Source organism: Uloborus diversus, chromosome 1, assembly GCF_026930045.1.
Source record: "Uloborus diversus isolate 005 chromosome 1, Udiv.v.3.1, whole genome shotgun sequence".
Classification (NCBI taxonomy): Eukaryota; Metazoa; Arthropoda; class Arachnida; order Araneae; family Uloboridae; genus Uloborus; species Uloborus diversus.
This window is the reverse complement of record NC_072731.1, coordinates 152545799-152569687: the sequence shown is the minus strand read 5'-3', so window position 1 is coordinate 152569687 and position 23889 is coordinate 152545799. Positions and strand designations below refer to the sequence as shown.

General features: G+C 33.3%; 1 protein-coding gene across 1 annotated transcript in view; it reads right to left on the bottom strand.

Moving 5' to 3' along the window:
* LOC129232959 (E3 ubiquitin-protein ligase MYCBP2-like) overlaps positions 1-23889 on the bottom strand; it is a 284810-nt gene that overhangs the window by 100914 nt on the left and 160007 nt on the right. Inside the window, exons 52-58 of the mRNA XM_054867051.1 lie at positions 19629-19725; positions 19399-19523; positions 18261-18555; positions 7653-7736; positions 6977-7562; positions 5481-5640; positions 1440-3261 (exon numbers count right to left, since the gene is read on the bottom strand). Coding sequence (XP_054723026.1) covers positions 1440-3261; positions 5481-5640; positions 6977-7562; positions 7653-7736; positions 18261-18555; positions 19399-19523; positions 19629-19725 — 3169 coding nt within the window. The remainder of the gene's footprint in view (positions 1-1439; positions 3262-5480; positions 5641-6976; positions 7563-7652; positions 7737-18260; positions 18556-19398; positions 19524-19628; positions 19726-23889) is intronic.

The window sequence follows — 23889 nt, the reverse complement described above, 5'->3', positions numbered from 1 at the left end:
TTGAAATAAATTCTTATGAAACTGAATTACACTTTTTTGAGTGGGTGTGGTAAAATCTAAAACATGCAATTCCACTATTTCCCTGCGTGTTATCCACGAGCGGACTATAATCCGCAGGTCCTAAAATCGGCCTGAAGAAAAAAAGGTTCGTATAATCTGCGGATGATACGATGTAAAACAATAAAGTTTGAATTTAACATACCATTTGAGCAACTAAACTAAAAACGTGAAAAAGTAATTACTTTGAAGGCATAATCAAAATTAATATGAAATATAATCTAAAATATAATGATTTCTTGAAATCTTGACTATAGTACGCTAATTACTTGAAAAACAAAGAGTCAAGAGAAAGGAGGAAATTGTCTAATCTTGGGCAAATGGCTACATATTTCACTGTAATCTTGCTTATTTTACATGACTTGAATCGCCAAGAGGAACATTCAAGCAACGTAAAATAACCACATACAGGCAGGCAGCGAGGAAGAACAAGCATGCTCCGTAAAATAAACAACATTCAGTTGGCGTACGGTCTCGATCGGTGAATCCTACTGTAAAAATACTGAGGTTCAATGCGTTGGTGTTAAGAGAAAAAAAAAATCACAGATAATCTGCGGCTGCGTATAACCCACACCTCATAAACTTTGCCTTTTTTAGCAGATAATCCGTGGATTATATGCAGGAAAATACAGTACTACACAATATAACAAACAAGAAATGCTGAAAATAATGGTGAATTCAAAATTAGTGCTGTCCCAGCAGTAAAATCTCATTACAAAAAAAAGGTGGACGGCTGTTACAGAAGTGGATGCAATAAGATTCCTAAACTCAGATTTGTTTTTGGGATTGTTTAGTTTTCGAGTATTATTAGCTTTTACTAATGTGAACACAATGAACTAACAATACTATTAAATCCCTCAAGATTTCTAATCTTTTTTTTAGCTACTGTTACTTTATTACTGTCCAAGACATTTACCGCATGACTTCAAATGAATTTCCATGACTTTTGATGACAATATCAATTTTCCATAACTTTTACAGGTCTGAAATTTGTTGATCTCTTTTCCATGACTTTCCAGGATTTCCATGACCCGTACGAACGCTGGCAAGAAAGTATTAAAAAAAAGGGCTTGCACAAAAATGCAGACAACTTTGATGTCTGATGCTTTTGGTTTTCTCAACAATAACAAATTGACGAACGAATTAATCTAATAAGCAAAGTTGTGGATTTTTCTCATACTTGTGGAATTACTCAGCACATTACAGATCATTTAAGAATAGTGAACTTAGTTTTTTTTTATTCAATATATTCAAACTTAAGAATGGCCCAGCAAAACGTTGAAAAAAACATTTATATCTATAAAAGCAAGAATGAAATGTTTGAACTTGAATAACTATGGAAACAAAAATTACATATATGTAGCAAAGAAAATATAAAATACCTTCACAACCACTGCTATTATTTCTCTTTCTGGTCATAATTATACGGCATTCAGCAACATTTTCAGCAACTTGTTTACTCCAATCTCTTGATGTAAGACCAACTGAAATTGATCGGTGGAATGTTCTAGTTTTGTTCTCTCCTTCTTTGCCTTTTGACCTTTGCCTTTCCCTCTTGACACCAACTAATTGTAAATCAGCACCTCCATTTAATGTTGATGATCGAATTATTCCAGGTGACAAATTAGCTATGCTTGTCCCAAGACCCAAGTTTTCGGCACCATTTTGTAATGCACGTATATCTTCTTCCGATAGAAATTCTTGACCAATCATATTTTTATACTCTTGCTGCACCCCTAAAACATCAAGACATTGGAATGATCCCATAGGAAATGGAGATGAATCAAGAAATGAATTCTGTTCGTTTACACTTGGCATGCTATTATAAAAACTAAGCCTTGATGGTGTGGTGACATTAGTAGGAATTACAGAAGATGCTGAAGATGAAAGCTCTAGCAAAAAAAGAGCATTGTTTTTCATAATCTGGTGTGCCTCCATAGGAGGCAAGGGTGATAAAAGTTTTGTCGGGGATGACTTCTTGCGTGATTTTTTAACTTTTTCTTTTATTAAGCTCTGCCGCTTTTGACGAATAAATTTTTCGCGACATCTATCACATATTAAGTACCAACTACTACCACCAATGCCGCCATCTCCACAATTTCCAGCCCAACCACCACAAAAGTTTCCACCACTGTTATAGCCTTTGCCACCAGCATGATCACCACAGCCAGGGTGAGCTTGTCTCATATGGTAAGTGACTGGATAAGGGAAAAAATTGCCACACAGTTCACACATACTTTCTCTTTCAGCTGCAAAAGGGCCGCCTGTAGCTTCAGCAAATAAATTACCCCTTGCAGATATCACAGGCCTGTAATCCTTCTTTTTCTTGACTTTTTTTTCTTTCTCTCTGTTATTTCTTTCTTTCTCTAACCTTTGAAAGACTCGAGATCCAGCAACAGGGCTTGGCAGAATTAGCTGCTGAGAGATTATTCTAAGGCTTGAGGATGAAATTTGTTCCCACAATATAACTAAGTGCTGCAAAGAATGGGGAAGTTGATACTTATCATTGGAAGTAATTTTTCTATTTTGAATATTGTTAGTTGAAGTAATACTGTCATTCTTTTCATTAATACCTTGATTTTGTCTGGAAGCTTCAATAACACTGTCCTCCTTGATTGGCACTGATGTCTTTCGCAGCTTATTTTTATTAATATTAGCATTAAAAGGTGTGGGTGAGAAGGATTCAAAATATTGAAACGTCAATAAGCTTGGACTTGCCACTTCTACAGAATGTCTATACCTGGCTTTCTGTTCTTTAGTCAGAGGGGAAGTATCTCGTTTTTCACGAATCGCAACATGAGGCACACTAGTTATTTGTTTAGGAAGAGTTGGATTAAATTTTAAGAAAGATGCACATGCCATGGCATCATGAACAATCCCTTCATGCCACAAAAAGGCAGCAAACACAGCACGAAGACATTCAGCTACAGATGGTGTCATAGCTTCTTTGACAACATCTTTGGTACTACTTTTATCTTTCGATTTTTCGTTCATTTCGCGAACAGAGCTGGGTGATTTCACTCTTTCACGTTTAGTCCTAAATTGGCGAGTACTTCTTTCTTTACGAGCAAGTTTAGGAGAGATTCTTGTGGGTTCTTCTTTATTTCCGGCAGATCCTATGCTAAAGTGACTTTTTACACTGTCAGGACTAGTTTGCGTTCCTGTTTGGGTGACTGATTTCACAGAAGCAATAGAATTAGCCTCCTATATATGAGTAAAAATATTCATGTTAAAAAGTAATTATGATAGCATGAACAAACACATTTAAACTTCAGCTCTAAACAATACCAAAATCAGAAAATATATCATGAGTTTTGTTGGATGTTTTAAGATGCCTCAAAAATGTCATTAAAGTATAAATTCACATCATTTTACTATTTCTTTTGTTTACATAAGTATAAGAGGGTTGTGTGATTAATGTTATCGCTTAAAGTAAATTACATTTAAAAAAAAATTTGTTAAGCTGTACAAGGAAGGGGGGGGGGGGGGGTAAATGGTCAAAAACATATCTACATCTATTTTAAAGCAAAAATTTCAATAAGATGGTTGAATATACTGTTGTTAAGTTTGATAGCACAGTTAAAACTATATACATAAGTGGCAACACATTAACGTTAAACATTTACGGGTAGCTGAAACAAATTATCTAATACGTACAAAGGCAAGCCAGAGGGAATGTGATGCAGTTGCTTAAATTCATCAAAATGATGGATATTGGAGGGCTAAATTTGAAAAAGAAAAAGGCAGAATCAGAGGTCATTGTTTTAAGTAATTCAAACCTCAGAGTGATCTGTAAATATGGAAAAATTCTTCAGTAGCTTCGTAGGTACTTGGTATAGCTTACTAGAAGAAAATATAATGAGCAAGGGGTGGACAGATTTAAGAGGGCTAATGATCTTCTCTGGGAACTGATCAATCGACTAGGATGAACCTAGCTGGACCCTGTGCCTGTTGCGTATCGTCATTTTTGAGTTTGCTTTTTGTAATCACAACCTCATTAATTTTTCTAATATTACCTGTTTGACCAACTTGTCTTCAGAGACCATGATGAGATCCTTTTTAATGTTAAACTGAACATAGTATCATAGAGTACATGTTTTAAGCATCAGGAGCATCTCTAGTACAGGATAAAGGGTTACCTATGGCCATAAGGACAGAAGAAATAAGAACCAGATACCATGGGAAGGTAAAGGGCAATATCTGAAGATTTTTCATTTTGCATCTTTTTGCATTTTTGTCATCTATTGTGCTTCAGCTTTATTCTACAAGCTTGCGTATTTGATTTCTGCTGAAAATAAAGCAAGAAAAAAAAAGGCAAATTCCAACATTTCCCCATGTTAGCATTGAATCCAAAAGGCATTTCTTCAAATATCTCAAAAACTCATTTCTGCAGATACCATCCTTTACCTTTGCACAGTTGCGTACAGGGAGGCACTTTGGTTTGAATTTGGTACACTCATTCATGTTATTCGAATCTCTTCAAATAATCTTTATTTTTCACTCTTCACCAAAAAAAGAAACGTTGGAATACTTTACTTTTACACTGCAAATATACAGCATTGATTCACCCTACTCTCTTTTACATGTCTTCCTTTTCAAAGAAAGAAAAGAAACAAATATTCAAGAAAATAAAACAATTTTACAAGATATGCATGAAAATTTGGGGCTGGTGATTCAGTCTCCCCTCCCCCTCATCACCTGGTCTGGAGAACCTTTTGTAACAATGAAGCTTTTTCTTTCTGCAATTCTGCAAAGATTTTGACTTGTTATAGTATGGACTTGGAATAGTTTTACAAGTTCAATGTTATAGGAACAACTTGAATTTGTAGCAAATATTCTTTTTTTTTTTTTTCAACTCACTCCCTTCTTATTAGCCATTTTGGTTAGAGCTTGCAATATTGAAGATTTTTCGGCATTGTATCATTTGAACAGCAAATTGCTTATAGCACAAAAGATTGAATTCATATTCGTATTACAGAATGGTCCATTTTTGCAATCGGAATATTTGCTAAGGATTTGCTTTCCAGATTGAGATGTTTTAAAAACGTTAGCATTTGCAACTACAAGTCCTGTTAACTGCTATCTCTTTTCTTATAACATTGTTTTTTAATTTCTTGTATCTCTAATTTGTCGAGTATTTCAAAATGAGCTCAAATTCTTACCAGGTCAACTAACCGAAAAATTCACGTATATGTGATTCAGTGTTTTTTATGCATTCTGGATAGCCAAGTTTTAACTGAAAATTGGCGGCATTCAAGACAAAGTCTCTAAGTCCACAAAACAAAAAATTGTGTAGTGAATAAAAATTTATAATTTGTTATCCATGCTATTAAAATCTATGCAGGTCTGTCTGCAACACCTTGGTTTACATTCTTAATGCCAACATTGATTATTTTATTTTAGTAAAGTTAAAAAATTAGTACCTTCTTTGGTGTACCAGGAGTAGCAGGCGTTCCAGGAGTTCCTGGGGTGCTTATAGGGCTGATAGTATTTCGTTGAGTTATACAACCGATACAACCTGTAGCAGATGTTTGTGAAAGTTCCTTAAAAAGGCTACTGAAATGAGAGCTTACACTGGTATCACTGAAAAGAAAACAGATAGTAAAATAAATTGCTCAATTTTGTTTGAGCTTCTCAACAATTAGATTACTACAATATAAAAAGTAAATCAAAAACATTTTTAAATTCAAAAAAAAAAAAATGTTAATTTTGAAATCCAAACCTAATTTTAAAAGTTCATTTAACACATCTCTCATAACAAAATACTCAAGAAAAAAAAACTATCAAAACTCACACAATAAATCTTGCAGCATAACATTTAACAGAAATGCATTAAAAAAGAAATAGAACAGGAAATGCTTCAAAATTTTGTTCATTTATACAAAAATAAAATTTTACAACTGTAAAATGTTTATTAGCATTTAATTTTTGAAATTGAAGGAGAAACTTCATTCTATATTATTCAAATATAAATAAAATCAAATTAATAGAGCTGTAAATTGTAGTTTTAATTTCAAGTTAATTACTCATATTTGTATCCCATCATGACAGAAGAAAAAGGTTTGTAGGCTTTTTGAGTTCCAGAAGGAACCATTGATTATCGAGCATGAAATCTTTTCCCATGTATGTTGCAGCAGATGTTCCCCAAAGTAGGTTTGAAAAGTAACTTTTTTTTGTACTGTTACACCTATTGATTATAAATACTAAAATAATATGCTCTTCTTTTTTTTTTTTTTTTTTTGCTGATTTTATTTGTGTAAATACATATTAAAATTGCTTCTTTTTATCTTTAAAGCAAAATATACAGGGTTAAACATTCTCACATGTGAGCCTCTTTAATGCAAAAGGTATGAAAGGGACAAGAGGTATGAGGCCTCAAGCTCTGAAAAAATAACACTATGTTAAAATTCAAGTTTTTTTCCCATGGGAGGCGGGAGCGCACTTATGAATCTTGGGGAAAGAGGGGCACCAAAGTCTGTAATCTACTGTTCTTAAGGAAGTCTTCTGCCCTGATTTTGTTAAAAATTAAGCCCCACTAGCAAGTAGTGTATGGTGGCTGAATTCCACCAGTATGCAAATGTGATAGAAAATTAACCAGAATGGTGAGAGAGCTAGTCTTAATATCAAGATGGTGAACTAAAGTTTCGGGGATGATTTTTTATAACAGAAACATTAAAATAAATTGCAATTCTATCACAAAAAAAAAAAAAGAAAAAAGAAAAAGAAACATAGGTTTCACATAACTAAAAATCATAAAATGAACATCTTATCATAAAATTAAACAGAATATCAGTGCTTTTAAAACAAATAAGTAAAAAAAACAATAAATTTCTGAGAATACTCAATTTAACTAACATAGAAATTCATTCTACATGAAAAAACAATTTTATAACGACGAAATTCATGAACTTAAGAATACCTTTGAAGTGAGCTCCTCCGAAGTCCACTAGAGCCTTTTGGAGGCATACTTGATTGATATGTAGGCCAAGTATCTTGAATTACAGATGTATGCCTAGGAGAGGATTTTGGCGACACTGAGAGTGAAGATATGCTGTTTCCAGACAAGATATGTGGTGAAGTTGCTTCATTATTGGGTCGTATACCTGGCACTGCAGCAATGGGAATAGGACTAGAGCTGCGTCTAGAAGGAAGTTTAGGAGATCCCGAAGAATGCATTGGACTGCCACTTCTGGATCCTCTGTGAGGAACTGGAGGGGTATTTGGCGGAGTTCGTGGAGGAGTAGCAGCATTACCATTAGCTCTACTCTCTCCAATAGCTTTAACAAGTTCTTTTACTGAAACAGTCTGAAGTTCTGAAGGAACATCTTTTGATACTGACATACGCTGAGGTTCAGAATTGGATTTTTGACTAGATTCTTCTTTTAGCCATTTCTGCAAAGCTGCCACACGCCCACAATTATTACCAAAAGAATTTTTCGACACAAGATCATTCTCTACCTTCTCTGAATCAATCAAGGTATTCATAGACACAGAAGGAGTAGATACTAAAAGAACAATCGCCTACAGTTACAAATATTATTTTAAACAAAATAGTTAATGAAAACAAAATTTATTTTAAAGAAAAAATAAATTACCAGGCGATCCAAAAACAAATGGACTTGTTGAACCAGAAGAACCTCCTTCAGGATCTGAAGTACCACTTCCAAAAGTGAATATGCCTAAAATATAAATAACAATTAACAAAACAAATAGCACCAATAGTTTGGTGGTAAAAATTTAGTAAAAGGTTTTCAAATCTGCGAAGTTTCTAGAAAGTGTTAACTTTCTAAAACTATGTTTATTATAACAGTAATACAGCTATTTCCAAGACCTGTAGGCTAATGTCCATCCACACTGTTTCTGATTAACATTTTGCCTGACATGTCTCAGGATTCTACGGAGCATAAATTTTTAAGTCTGAGCTCTAGGAGACTTAATTTCTTTTCCATAATGTTTGAACTCGTTAATTCTCCATGCTTGAACTAAGTTTTGATAACTCACCTCTTCTGCATCAGGTGATGGTCTTGTTATAATGATACATTCAAAACAAAGAAAGAATGATGTATTCAGGGCTCTTAGCAAGTGGAAAAACATATATAGGAGTTTAAGAGGAAAAATATAGGAGTTAGATAGTAAAATATATAGGAGTTTGGTAGCAAAATATATAGGATTTTAAAAGGAAAAATATAGGAGCTTGGTAGAAAAATAATAGGAATTTCAAAAAACGTATAGCATCTAGTATGTTTGGAGCCTCAAATAATATAAAAAACAGAGAGCCAGTATCAATACAATTCCAGAATTCATGAAGTCATAGCAATGAAAAGAGTCACAGAAGTGAGAGCAAATGAATTTTTGTACACATGGTTACTTATATGAATCCTGTTCGTTTAAGACAACTTTAATTCAACTAAGCAAAATTGTGTGTGCATGTTTTTCTTCTTCTTTTTTTTTTTAAGTGGAATTCATCATACAATTTCAGAGAACTTTATTAAATTTTTGGTCAAACGAGATATCATAAGAAGTATAACGACAAATAATCCATTCTCTGATTATTTAAAGAATTTTTCCCAAAACAGTATGAAAAAGCAATTATAAAATTCAGATTTTAGCTTATGCACTTTGAAAAATACATATCATATTGATTGCTAAAACTAGGTAATAACTAATTTGGACATTCTCTTTTCAATGTCATAAATCTACCCATAGTTCTCAGCATTGGTACCTCATTGCTTCAATGCTAACACTAACGATGAAAAGTCCATTCAGCTCCATGTTTCTCTCGTCTCACTGGTTTTGTGGGACATATCATGAGAAAATCGTTACAAAAAGTGTGCAACACTCTGCATCCCCATCGTTTCACTATTTACAGAAAAAGAAACTAATTTTACTAAACAAAGACAAGGAAAAAAAGACTGCGCTAATGCATCACGCTTTTGGGAAATGGTCAGTCTCATAGGCTTGATTCATTTGAGCGGCAAGTTTGATTCAAATATTCAGCAATTTTTAAATGTTAAAACTGGATTTCATTTCACTTTTGAGGAATTAATTCATTAAAGTGACTGATTCAATTACCCGGCGCTCACTGTAACGGCATTATCCATAACTTACAGTTAATGTGTGTATTTATATGCACACACATGAATAAAAGGCGAATTTTACCTAATCTGCCAAACGACAGGGGGTGTTAAAGAGCCTAAGTGGAGCATAGATAAATCTATTATCCTCTCTAATTTGTAACTATAACCTAGTAGATAGAAAAAAATGAGTCAAAAAAAAATTCTGAGAAGAACGATTTCTGAAATCTTCGGAAAATCTACAACATACAAAATAAGTACCTATTTGAAAAAAGCAGACAAAATCCTATAAAATTACTTAAGATAGTTACATTTTTCAGCAAGCTACAAACTTCGAAACATTTGAAGTACCGAAAATTTGAATTGGTACCAAAATCTGTACGTGACATTTTCAAAAACAATCATTTGAGCTACGACCGTTCATTTCAACGACATATAAGATTATATGTGACAAATTAAAAGCTTTCAAAAACTTTACAGCAGTACACTTTAAGTTAACATGTTATACTATTAAAATTACAAAGTAAACTCATTGAAAGAAAAGGAATTAATTGAAAACAAGTTTTAAAGTTGCAAGTAAAACAATCTATTTTGTCTTTTGCATAAAAATAATCAAACAGAAGTTTAGTACAAATGCCAACATTAAAGATGTAAGAGTGCACAGTGCAGGAGAGAAAGTAGGAAAAAAAATGATCAAAAGATTTTGCTTTTTTGGGTAGAATTTAATATTCGACGAAAAAAATATAGGAGTTAGTGAGAAAATAAAGGAGATATAGGAGGACTATGAGCCCTGGGTATTCTATTTCAGTGTTTTTTAATGCTTAAGAGACTTGTAGCTGCCATTCATGAGATTTTAATTTCACATCTCTAAAAAAAAATTTTTAGAAAGAAACCTGAAAATTTTTTGAGACTTTTAACATTTTCATAAATTTTTCAAAACCAGTTGACTTGTGCGGAACTCTGCACTGTGCTTCGAATCGTTTCATGTGGCATTTCACTCTTTAAAAATTTCAAAGAAAGAGCATTATGAAGAAGAATCGAAAAAAGGAAATGAAAAAAAGTAAACTCATATAAGGAATATAATTTGAAGACATCAGCAACAAAACCTCGTTAAATACAACGTTGTGATAATGTGATTATTGCTCACCTTTTGGTTGTACGCATTTTCAACGCAAACATGAATACATAGGTCAGTCAGAAAGTTAGTTGCACTTCTTCATAAATATGTTCCATCTAAGACAATTTTGATGAAACTCTGTGGCAACACATCAGACATGTACCTTTATCGTGTGACATAGTGGCTTCCCCGAGGCAAGTTTAGTTTTTCTGGTAATCAGTCGAAAACATGTCTCGACAATTGCAAGTAGCGGCCAAATTGGAAATGCATGCAGTGATTCGATTTTGGGGGAACAAAGTGCAAATGCCTGAAATTTATGAGTAGTAGTATGAATTGCATGGTGAAAATGCAGTGTCACTCAAGCTATCGTGAAATGATGCAACATGTTTGAGAATAGACGTACTCAGAGTTCGTACTCGATTCCAGAAATAAAACGAAGGAGTTTTGGAGGAGTTTTGAAGGAGTAAAATGAGATTTTGAAGTAGTTTTGGGCTGCCCTTAAATGATGTCACATTTTTTCAACATATTCGATCAACTATGTTCTTTGTCACAAAGTGTCACATTCCACCTTACTCCTCCCATTGTCACATGTCAAATATTTCATAAATATATTGTCATAATAACTGCATGATGTTGCTTTTTATCACCTTCTCACTTCCCCTTGTCACAATTTTATAAAACCGTCTCCCTTTCAAGGCATGATATCACTTGCGGATGACCCTTTTTACATTGTCAAAACTGCAATTTACTAAGCAATTGTTCTTTTAACACAATCACATATACTTATGTATTTTTTAATATTAAAATAATAATCAGATAAACTGACTTTTGCTACTGAGTGGTGGAAGGAAAAGCAATAATCATAAAACTACATTTACTTCACCTATGAAATGTCTTAGCCACGAAATATTTTCACCTTCAACTTTTATGATTTTCATAATTAATTTGTAAATCATATCTTTATAAAAAGAAATAAATATACACAATTACTATTACATTAAAATCTCCCTTATAACATCGCCCTTGTGATGAAATTAAGTTATCGATCGAAGTACTTTAAATTACTTTCACAAAAGAAGATTATGAAGTCTTGAACTATAAAAGAAGGAGTTTTGAAGGAGGTAAAACAAAAATGAAGGAGTTTGAAGGACCTTTCAAAAAATTTCCTAATTGAAGGAGTATTGGAGGAGTTTTGAAAGAGCATACGAACCCTGGATATTGATAACGCTAAGCACGAGGGAGGACCAAGTTTAGGTGGGAAGTGTGGGATCACCCTTCCTAGCCGCCTAAACCTTTCACCTAATGCCTTCCGATGTTTTAGGTCCCATGAAACAAGAACTTTCAAAGCGACGATGCCATTCAGTTAAAAAACTGAAAGCGCTTCAAGTCACATTTGACATTGGACAAGCCATGTCGAACATTGGACAGGATTTCTTCGCAGAAAGCACCGAAAAACTTGTACCACGCCTCGATAAATGCTTAAATAACGGGATGGTTATGTTAAAAAGTAGATTTTGAATAGAACTTTAAGATAACAATAAAGTTATTGTAAAATTTCAATCTTTTTTTGTTTTTTTGAGCAGTGTGACTAACTTTCTGACTGACCCTCGCATCATTAAAAGTGTGACTAAGTGACTCGTGAAAAAGCAGTAATTGTGCATGTGAAAAAACGGGTTGTGGCAAATACAGTTCTGTCTATGTGAGCATCTGATGGGGAAAAAAAGAAACATTAAAGAGATATTTATTAGCACGGATTCGAACTGGTACCATTCTGATTATCAGCCCGACACTCCAACCAACGGATCAATTGTGCCTTCTTTGTCAAATGCTATTTATTGAAGCAATGTGTAACAAAAAACAGCAAAAAGCTTTTTGCCACAAAAAAAAAGGACCATGTGTCTATGTCTATCATTAGACAGCATGATAGGCTCTAAAATTACTCGTAAAACTTAGAATTTGATTAAGGAATCGGGAAGATCTTGCGTAGCTATTGAAACAAACATTTTAAAGAAATAATAAATAAGATTGAAAATAAGTGTCTTTTTTTTTTTTTTTGAAAATAGATACAATTTCCCATAGCAGGCTGCTTTAACTGTTACAGCTTGAATGTCAGCACATATTTCTCTGTTGATCAAACACATAGAATTCCACTCCCAAATCAGTTGAATTGGGTCCGTTTTTTAAGTGTAATTTTTTGAACATAGAAAAAATGCATTTTTTTTTACCGAAAGCAGAGGAGTAGAAAGTGATTTCTTACTTTTGAAGTTGATAATAATATTGATGTTTTACATTGTAATTGAATTAATAATTAAAGGTTTACTGGGTGAAACTCGTAGTTTCAATTTGGCGTAGTATTTTTTTATTCATACAAAAGGTCAAACATGACTAACAGCAAAATCTATATTTCAGCATGCAATGAAAAAGTTTTTCTATACAAAAAGGATTCCCTTGAGGTCTGAATTTTTAAATCTAATATTTTTTTTATGCTTACATTATGCTTAGTTTTCTGAACAGAGTCAAAGCTTTAAAAAAAAGAACACCCTTTGATATGCAGGCTACAGTTATTCAGATAGTCAACTTATCTGAATAACTGTAGTCTGCATAAAGGAGTCGAAACGCATTGGAGCATTCCTGTCGCATTTATTTTATTGCCTTACGTGTGTTATCTGTTGAATGTTATGAGTACATGTAATGCGTAATATTAATCTAAATTAGCTATAATGGCGGACCTGAAGTTCAGCTAAATTACAGTCGAATGCTCTACAAAAAAAAAATATATATATATATATATCAATTTAACCAAACAACTAAATCTTTTTTTTTGCCAAAAGCGGCGCAAAAAATTGGAAAATTGTATTAGAATTTTGCTTTAAAAAAAACAAAAATCAGCATAAGAACTACAGGTTGCATCAAGGTTTTGCAAGAGCAAGAGGCGTTTCCAAAAAATTTATTTTAAGATCGTTGGTTTTATTTTTCCTCATTAGATGGCCGGATAAGCTTTAAAATGGGGGGAGGGGGATTTCTTCAAGAGATAAGAAATATCCTGCATACCGACAGAAAAAAGATCCACAGACATAATATATATGGTAAGATATTGATGAGAAGTGTTTTTATTTTTGAAAATTTAGACAATTCGTTATCGCAGGCTGCTTGAACTGTTATGGCTTAGATGGCAGCACGTGTTCATCATTTAACTAGAGGATTAAAACACAAAATCAGTTGAACTAAGTTTGTTTATTAAGCGTAACTTTTAGAATGTAGTAAAAATGTGACTGGCCATGTTTTTGGCTGAAAGAAGGGAAAAAAAGATATTTTACCCATCAAGTTGTTTGTAATTTTCATGTTTTACTTCATACTCTAATAAATATCTGTAGGTTAACTAAATTAAAAGCTAATTTCAATTTGAGGTAGTAATTTTTTATTTGTACAAAGGATCCAAAACTGTCATTAGAAGAAACGATTAGAAAACGATTTTTTTTCTGAACAAAAAATTATTCCATTGTAGTCTGAAATCTTAAACCTGATACTTATATTTTCGCTAACATCATGCTTTAGTTTTCTGGCTAGAGTCAAAACTTAAAAAAAAAAAAAAAAAACCTTACAATTAAGAATTAATTTAGTTACAGGTTGCATCGAGGTTTTGTAACAGCAAGGAGCGTTCCCATCTCATTTACTAACTGACTTGTGTTATTAGTAGTTTTTTAAGTGTTCATGTAATGTGTGATATTTGTCTAATTTTCAATACAGATCGTTTGGGCAAGGCCCGAACACCCGTTCTGGTTACCAGTCGAACGCTCTGCCGATCAAGATATTCAGCTCTGTTGGTCACAGCGCAAATTAAACTTATAAATTTAATCGAAAACCTCAGTCTGGTGCTTTAAAACAGGTTTTTTTTTTTGACAGAGAAAACAATTTCTTGACCGTGGATCTATTTTTCGTCATTAGGCTGCACGATAAGCTTTAAAATGAAGTGTAAATCAAAGAAATCGATCAAGAATTGAGGAAGATCTCGCATAGGAACAAAAAAAAGGCTACAGAAATAACATATAAGACTATCTATGACTGTTTTAGAAATTTAGCAGTTTCAGGACTTTCTCAACTTCCATGACTCATAGACACCCTGATAACTAGGAAATCTATTTATATTACCCTGTTTTCATAATATAATTCAAATCATTTTACTTAAATCAAAAATAATTAAAATCATTGATGAAAAGTGGAAATACTTGTGTTGCTTAATGTAGGGCCTTTGGGGTGGGGGGGGGGGGAGATGCTAACTGGCTATGAATGTAAAAAATATGTGAACGCTTTTTTCAGTGTTTTCATTAACTAATTGAATTAGTACACTAATATGTTTTCATTCTTCTACCTACATAATTACAGTAAAAATCACAAAATCAATGCCATTCACTAAGTTTTTTCTAAGATCTAACACATGCAAAAGAGATGACCGGCAACAAGCTTTGGCTCCAACTAAGCTGAAAGTAGTCAAATAAACATTTCTCACTGAAGATTAAGTGAGCTCTTGAAAATATTTACCCTACAACAAATAACAGCTTCCATCGAACACTTTCAATAGGGAACATGCATGATTTTCAAACTCACTTGTAAACGAAAGATCATGAAAAACTATGTCGAAATATACCAATAACACCTCATTTAAATGAATTTAAATGTAATTAAAATGAGTTTTAAATGCTATTAGGCCACGCCCCCGTAAAAACGAAACTATCGGGCGGAAAGAGCTTGTTACGTCAATAAACACTTTTCCCCCTGCGTATTCTGCTAGCGCTTTACATTGCAATGGCGGAGTCTGAGAACGTGGAATCAACGCATTCTAAACACAAGTTTCAAGGCATAGTTGAAAGTTGAATGTATTCAGAGGTAATAAGGGCTTCACAAGTCATTAGGCTTTGTGTGTTGTTTTTCCCCCCTACAATAAGGATGTTTACAGTTATGAAATAGTGCTTATTTTAAAAGCATTTAGCTAGTAAAAAATGGTCTTTCATACTTTGAGGCAAAATTTAGGCTTTTTTTTTTTGAATGGGGGGAAAAATGTAGAAGAGAAGAAGATAATTTTTTAAATGAATCATATTCAATGACAGATATTGATATTGAAAAGAGTTTTTTCTAATATAAGACTTCGGTTTTTGAATAGTTTTAGTTTTTTACGATTGAAGAATATCATGTTGTAGTTTCAAAATGCAACGCAATTCTGATGTTCTTGAGAATTGCGACTAAAGTTTAATAAGATTACTTCATCAGAAATCTATTTATATTTCGTTTCATTCAAATTACATTTTAATTTTAATTATTACTTTGCAAAATGTGAGAAAAAAGTTAAATTGTTTTTTTAGTTTCTTATCCTCTATTAAAAAATCTGAAAAAAAAAACAATAATGAATAATTTTAAAAAACGTCAGGTAAAACATATTCCTAAAAAATTTTTAAAATATGTCTATTTTAAGAATTCATTGGTAATTCACATCCTAGATCCTACCCCTGCTTATCACCTTAGTTTAAGTTGTAGATGAAAATGTTTAAAGAAAACTAATTTAAGTACTTAAAAATTGCTCAGGAATTTTAATCTAATTTTACAGAATGTATAATATAATGTAGCTTTGCTTTAAGGTATGGTGTACATGTCGATGGATAATGTAGAATCAAGAGGGAAATACAAAGATCCCTGTAAATGCCTTTTCTATTAAAAATCAACTACAAGTATTTTATTTGTTAACAAATATAAACTGGCAACAAATAAACATTTTAAATCACAGCATTTTATTTCCTTGTCGGCCAACAATGAATTCGTTACCAATCGAATGAATAAAAGGCTTAACCGTATTTAAAATTGGCATTAAAAAAACATTTTTACTCGAATTCTATTTTACATGAAAGTTCCGAACATATTCTATCAGAGCCAGAAAAAAATTACTTTTTTTTTTAATACTAAATTTTTAAATATGTTTTCACTACAAAAATCACAAAAAACCTTTTAGAGGTTTTTAATTGATATCTTCTCTAATTAATTTCATCCGAAGATGTGACCTAGCTAAGAACACTCTCGATCAACTCACCTTTCGTACGAAAAAAAAAATCAAAATTGGTCCATCCGGTTAGGCGCTAGATTGCCATACACAGACACGCCAAAATTATAAACACCTTACTTTGTGAGTCGGGTGTTAAAAATAGCATAAATAGTTGAAAAGTAATTCATTTTTTTAGTTAAAAAATACTATTTCTGAGTTCTAGCACCGTGAGAATTAATTTTTCCATGAACTAGAACTGCAACCTCATAGTTGAGGAACAATCTATACTTCACTATGACTGTAACTAGTCATTTACTTTATTATATAATAATAAAATCAAGTACAACATGACATTATTTTTTTACAATTAGAAGGATGTTAAAACTAATAACATTCCAGCTATCCAACTTTGGTAAATCATCGGATTGGCCTTTGAGAGTCCTTCCTCCATCATTTTACATGAAAAGTAGTTTTATCCCTTTAAAAAAAAAGAAATTAAAACAGAGTATAATGCATCGTTGATAATAACCAAGGTCCGGAAGATTATGACGTAATAAAACCCTAAAAATGCTCTAAAATAAAACCCAACTAAACTAAAATTTAAAATGACCCTAAAAAAGCAGTTAAAGTTGAAAAAATGCTGTTACAATTTTTAAAACTACTCTTCAGAAATGGAGCCAGCACCCCATTTTAAATAGTTTAAATACTTTAATAACTTTCACATGGATTTGTTTTATTTAGAATCAGGGCACAGACACCCAAAGCTGCCTTTTGCGAAAAAAAAAATAACGCTTCTGCTTTTCAGTATTGAGAAAGACAGTCTTCAGAAATCTACTTCTAAGAAAAGAATTGCACCCAGAATCTGAAATGTAGTCAGAGTATAAAAACCTGTTCTTTTTGTTAGTTCTCCTTATTTCCCTTTTCAAAGTGAACAATGAGAACTATCAACCCCCTCAGATAAGAAGACACAGTTCCTTCGAGCTCGAAAATCGGAGATGAAAACTTTTGGCTCATAGATAGATCAAATAATGCCATGAAAATTTTAAGAAAGAGCGAAAAGTGCTGCAAACATCTTAGAAAAATTCACTAAAACGAGAAAAACGCCAAAAAAAAATTAAATGTTGCCCATTTTCGGACCCTGATTATACGATAGCCAAAATTGGGAAATGCATTGACTGTTGCATAGCGGTAGCGGGGCAGAGGAAGAATCGTGTTTTATGACGTGGCCCAATGGCTGTGCGTTTTCAGTCACGTGACATTGTTTACAAAAATCGCCTTTTTTAATTGCTCTTCACGCTAAAGTGAATGATTGTTTCGAATTTTAATGTTGATTTTTGGCATCACCGTCATAAAATCTATGAAATACCACCAACTTTATCATATTTTACGACATAGTGCATGCTCCCTATTAATGCAATCTTATATTAGTAGCAATTTATGTTTAATTTCAAGACTTTAAAAATTTTCAAGATTATAACAGTCTGAGTTTAATTTTCTACATTCAGTTTTCATTTCATGGTTTTAATTTCAAATTGTATGAACTACTATTAGCAGAAATAAAGAGGGTAAAAGAATGTTAGAAGTCTTCCACAAGCTATAAACCATACTTGGTTGCAACCTTTTTTGTCAATGGAGAAATAAGTTGAGAACAAGCAAAATGAATTCGGCACTTTGCTTTAAAAATCAGATTAGTTTGTTAAACTCACGCATGTGTAACCTTTTTTGTCACCATCTCTGCAAAATGTTAAATATTTTCATTTTTACGAGCGGAGCAGTGCACAGCATCACATCCGTTTGAATCGAACATGCCAACCAATAACAGCTCACAGATAGTTGGCAATCTTTTCTAATAGAGTGAGGTTTTATCTGTTATCTCGGGTTTTTTTCCACGTGTCATGTCACCATTGCCAAGAAACTTTGCAAACAAATATACCAATGAAAGTTAAAACAAATACAGATTATCATTGATTTGAAAATAGCATACCCATAGATTGTCCAAAAGAACCAAAAGTTTGACCTGATACAGCTGTAGCAAAATCAAATCCTTTCATGCCGGGACCATTAGAACCAAAAACAGAGCCTTGCTCAGAAGAAAATTTTGTACTGCCAAGGTACCTATCATCATCATCGCCATACTGTAATGTTTCCATTTCATGTTGTAAATAAATAATGTCAGCTAAATTTCGTATAAGTGTCCAGGCCTCGCCATCCATATTAAAACAATACTTTTGTTTACTCTCTTTGTCAAGTTTTGCCCAGATACCATCTGAGTTAGTTATCTATAAAAAAATATAAAATAAAATTTTAAAAATCAAATATTTGTATTATCATTTACAAACTATTTAAAAAACATCTATTTCCCTAAAATAAAGTGAAAAAATTCTCTTTCCTCATATTTCAGTAACTTTCCCGTGGATGTGTACCTTCATGGACGCCCACAATGAAAGTTTAGGCCCTGATCTAGAGATTAGTGTTATGAAACTTTTAATAAATTTTGAGCATAAATGACAAAACATTTCAGCATAAACCATTAATAAAAGACTTATTAAAAATGTCTTTACTTTAAAATGTTAATTTCAATCTGTGCAGAATTCCCTTTTAGAACTATTACAATTTGTTTTAGGTTTCCACATGGACATGGCTTCAAAATGAAACGAAAACACGTATCCTTTTACCTTAGGGCTAAAAGATCATCTTTAGTCAAATTATTATAAAACATGTCCTCCATTGTAATAAGTAGTAAATTAACTGCAAAAAAAATGAAACTTAAAAAAATTGTTGCATAAGTTCTACTATAAAATGTATTGTTCTTTATGTAACACGCGTTCCTGCCTACATAAATTTCTCATTTGCTTACTTTGGAAATTTTTAATTCCTTTTAACTATTTCACTTTGCCCAAGATTATACTACTTTGCTCACTTAAATATCATTCATTACTCACTGAAAAGTTTGTACCCATTATTAGTAAAAATACATTATGTCGTATGATGGAATCACCATATTTTCAGTTGGCATATGAATATACAAACTATTTAGTGAAAGACAATATAGCTCATAAGACAAAACAGTCAGAAATCAATAAAGCATTGATATTAATATAACAACAGCAAATCATACTTACAACCTCAACAGCACCAATTACATTTGCCAAAACTAACATGCCAACTGCAGATGCTTTTAAACTTGGCCGACTTCTTATATTATGTCCTGACGCTCCACATTTTACGACATGATAAATTCCAGGACCTGTTTTTAAACACATAAGTTTATATGTAGAAACATAAAATGTTGCTGAATAGTAAAACCATGGCAAAAAAACTTTATCAAAACACTAAGATAAAAATTAAATACCATGAATGGCGCCATATCTATCTTTGTAGTTCTCATCACATAATTTCTTTTTCAAACCTTTATCTTTAAAGAATTCAGTCAACATTGATTTAGGCTCCTAAAGTCAAAGCAAATAAAAAAGTCTTATAAAATTCATTCGAGCAGATGCATTGATTATGATGCAGAAAAAAAAATGAAGTTAAAATATCCATTTAGAAAAAATGAAATCAATTATCTGTGGAAGAATCTATTTTTAATCATCTGTTAATGTAAAATATTAACATGAATGTTTTAACGAAAAACATTATTTGAATATTTATATATTCTTCATTTAAAATTTTATATACTTGCACTTAAACATTTTATCCTCATTCAAAGAGTTTTTAGAAAAACTGCTTCTAGATAAACTGCTCCTTGTGCATGTGTGTGTAGCTAAGTATTTTTGTATCAAAGGACCAGGGCCGATCCTAGAGTGTCGGCCGCCTGCGTGCAAAGACCTAAGGTGCCTCCCTTCAAGAGTCATTTGCATATTTTGACTAATACTTAACGTCCTTATCCATCTACCTTCAACTTGCTGTATCAAGCTCTAAGTGAAAAAAAAAAAGCAGAAGAAAGATGAATTTATAAAAAGTAAAAAAGTTTTATACTAAGAAACTCCTTAGGCACAATATATATCTTTAAAAAAAAGTAATAGATACCAAAAGTTACTAGTCATAAAAAAGCGTTTTAGTCTGTCTTCGGTGACATCAGAAGAAGGACGGATTTGTGAGGAAAGGAGAGTGGAGGGGATCTACAAGAAAACTTTAGAAATTGACGTATGAAAAATAGTTTTAATTAATCTTTGGTTGTGTTATGATGCAAGGAGAAAGGAGTCTGGGATATTCAAGGTCCACAGAGAAATTTTCAAAATTGACGTCAAAATTTGCATTTTTTTTTCTTTGGGATTCCTTGGCATTAGTTTCAAAAACATATTTTTGGCTATACTTAGTAATGATAGAGGAAACACGAGGAATTTCCCAACCAAAATATTATTTTGGGACTAAAATCAATTTTAGGCTATTTTTGAGAAAGAAGAATTTGGAGGCTCCCAGGTGCATATTACCATAAAAGCACAATTTTATACTTTCTTTGGGAAACTGGGAAGCGATGGTGGATCTTTACGGATATTTTTTGACATTAATATCTGGAAAATTCAATTACCGACTCTTTCGTGACATTAGGAGGCTGCCCTAATATGTGAAAAATTAGATATGCCAGGCGGTTCTCCTCCGGAAATGTTTACAAATTGAAGTCCCAAAATCGTATTTTAGGCATTACTTATTAACAACAGGACAAAGAGTTGATCAAATGTATTGAACTCTATTTGGGGGACTCGTAATTTTATATCGTCCTCCCCTGTATAATTTGTTGTTTGAAGTGCTTGCGAATGTATCTATCAGTCTAGTTTCTTTCCCCTAAAATATACCTTCATTATTTAGGGTCCATAAAAACTTGGGGGGGGGGAGGCAATAATGGCCGTCCTCGGCTCTCCTTTTAGAAGACACCCTTTAATGCTTCAGGAGGCGGACATTTCCCTAAGAGATCCTTTCCTGTACCCATGCCTGATTGCTGGCCCTGCCATAAATTTTACTATCAAATGAAGCATGAGTGTAAAGAACAATGGACCAGAAAACTCTGTGCACTAACACATCTCATTTTTCGTAAACTATGCTACGCTATCGGAAAATAAGGACTTATTTTGATTTTTCGATAAACATTTATGTCAAAATATTAGAAATTTTTATTAATTTTTCTTGACTTTCTGGCACTAAGGAAATAATATTAATTATACTTATTTTTATGTGGGGGGGGGGTCTCCATACCTTGACGCTACACTAAGAAATGCTGCACCCAAAACTTTAATTTTTTTTCTAACAAACGTGGTGCTGAAAAATGTAAACAAACTTTGCGGTTATCCATTAAACTCACAGTGAAAAAAAAGATTTCATCAAAGAAACTGTTTAAACAAATTTAACTGTTACCAATAACTTTTCTGGAGTTTTTTTCAAGAATTTCATCAAACATTCTAATGACAATATGCAAATTGAATAGAACGTTAGTGAAGCTGTATTTATGTGTTTGACATCCATTCATCGCTCTCTCTTCCTCCGCGCTGATGTCTCCTGTATAGTTCCTGTAGTAGGCTTGCTGCCCAGGTTTCTGATGATCATCTGGCTGGAGCTGGATTGACAGTCAGATCCATTTGCTGAGGGTGTATGCTAGGCCGGCTGGCCTTCTGTGTCCTGTTCCTGATTTGTGCCACAAATTACCAGGGTCCAGTTAGAACAAGATTTCAGTGTGATATAGTAATCACATATATTTTCAAAGATTCACGTTTTTATTTCATGTGTTCGCATTTTCTGATTTAATGGCGTCTTTTCTGAGTTTTTTGGCTGCCATGTTTTCCCTTCTTCTTCCTGCGATGCGTTGTCTCCCGCCTCTTTCGCTCATTGGCCGTAGGCGTGGTCTAGTTCAGTGATGTCATTTTCCCGCATTCCCATTCGCTGCGCTAAGTGACGCCGCGTATGGATATCTGTCTTTCGCGCGACTGCGTGGGTTTTTAGCTGGGATGTCTCAAAAATTTTCGTGATTAGTCGTGTGCTAGCCGTGATATGTGACAGAGCGTTGGGTAGTGAGGAGCGCGGACGCTTGACCTGTGAAGGGTCGTGCGAAATGGCGACGACGGCGATTCAAAATCTTGATGCATCGGCATAAAAAAAGATGTAAATTGTAAAATAATTGCACAGGAGCCATGGAGCCCTGTTTCTCTTAAAAAATGATAGTTTAGTTAAGAATGTGATCCAGTATTTAATCAAGAGTTTGCAAAAAAGAAAATGAAAAATGTTCGCGTCCACATGGAAATAGCTCCGATCCTGCACGGATAAAAATCTTTTCTTTTTCACATTATGACCTGTGCATAAGATGAAAAAGGCAGGTGATGCACCTGTAGCTGGTGAGACCAGGATAGTGAAAGCAGTACGAGCGGTCAACATGAATTTAGTTCTGACTCCCGCTGCGACATTTTCTTCGTGAGTAATGGAGATTTCTCAGCCATTGCCGTGGTATAGCGGCCAGCTCCATGTGGTTTAACATCATCTCCCTCGCTGATGGCACTACGATGAATTCTTTTGCTGCAACAACATGCCGTGCCTTTTTTAGCCTCCCCATGTACGATGCACATCCCTCTGCTGTGACAACCTAATTCCCTGCAATAGACTGGACTTTGAACTTAACTTACCTTACTTTTTTCACATTTTAATCTTTTATATTCCCTTCCATGTTTCGATTACTCCGCGGGAGCGCCCTAGGATCTTGATATTCGTCGTGTAAGTGATGATCATCGGAATAAATTTTCACATGTGACGCAAAAAATTTGTGCCTTTTTTGTCTCCACTACATTGGGGTAAGTCAAACTTTTTCTTTGTGTGTTCCACATAAGCACCAAACATTGAGACGTCCTGGAGTTTTGCGGAAATACTTAAAATTCAATCGACCTAAATTTTTCCTCATTTTTTTTTTTGTTTTAAGTTGGTGGTTTGTTTTCTAACAATTCGAAATTTTAAACACTTTTCCACCACATTCAGGACTGTTTATCAAGATGGATTTTTATGGAGCACCAGTGGTTTAAATGTTTTTCAATTATGTTAGAGTTCCTGCAATATTTTTTTTAACTTTTATTGCTGGATTTAGGATTCTATACGAATTTTACTTCGAAATGTTTGTTAACATGTTCTACTTTTATCGAACTAATAAATATTAATGCCTTACTTAAACATGCTTCCTAATTTCACTCAACCAAGACACATCTGTGAAGTCCACTAAAAACTTTAAACAGTTTTTCCAAACAATTTAAAATTCTGCATATTTTTTCGACTTAGGTTGTGATAAATATTGCTTGATTAATAGAACTAATGAGGCCTGCAGCCTCCCTTTGCTTTAACGGCCCTCTTGCGGTGCATGTGCTGCACACCTGCTAGGATCGGCCCTGCAAAGGACATATACCATATATTCTCGTGTATAAGTCGCTCTCAAGTATAAGTCGACTCCCCCCACCCCCTACTTTTAGGAGGAAAATTGGGAAAAAATCGGAAACCCGCATATAAGTCAAGTCTTTACTTTTGAAAAAAAAAACGGGAGCATTTTGCCACTAATTTTGAATTTAAATGTTATAAAAAAGAAGAAAATGAAATGCAATGAACATTGTTATGTTGAAAAGGTCCGATTTTCATTCTTTTGCACCAAA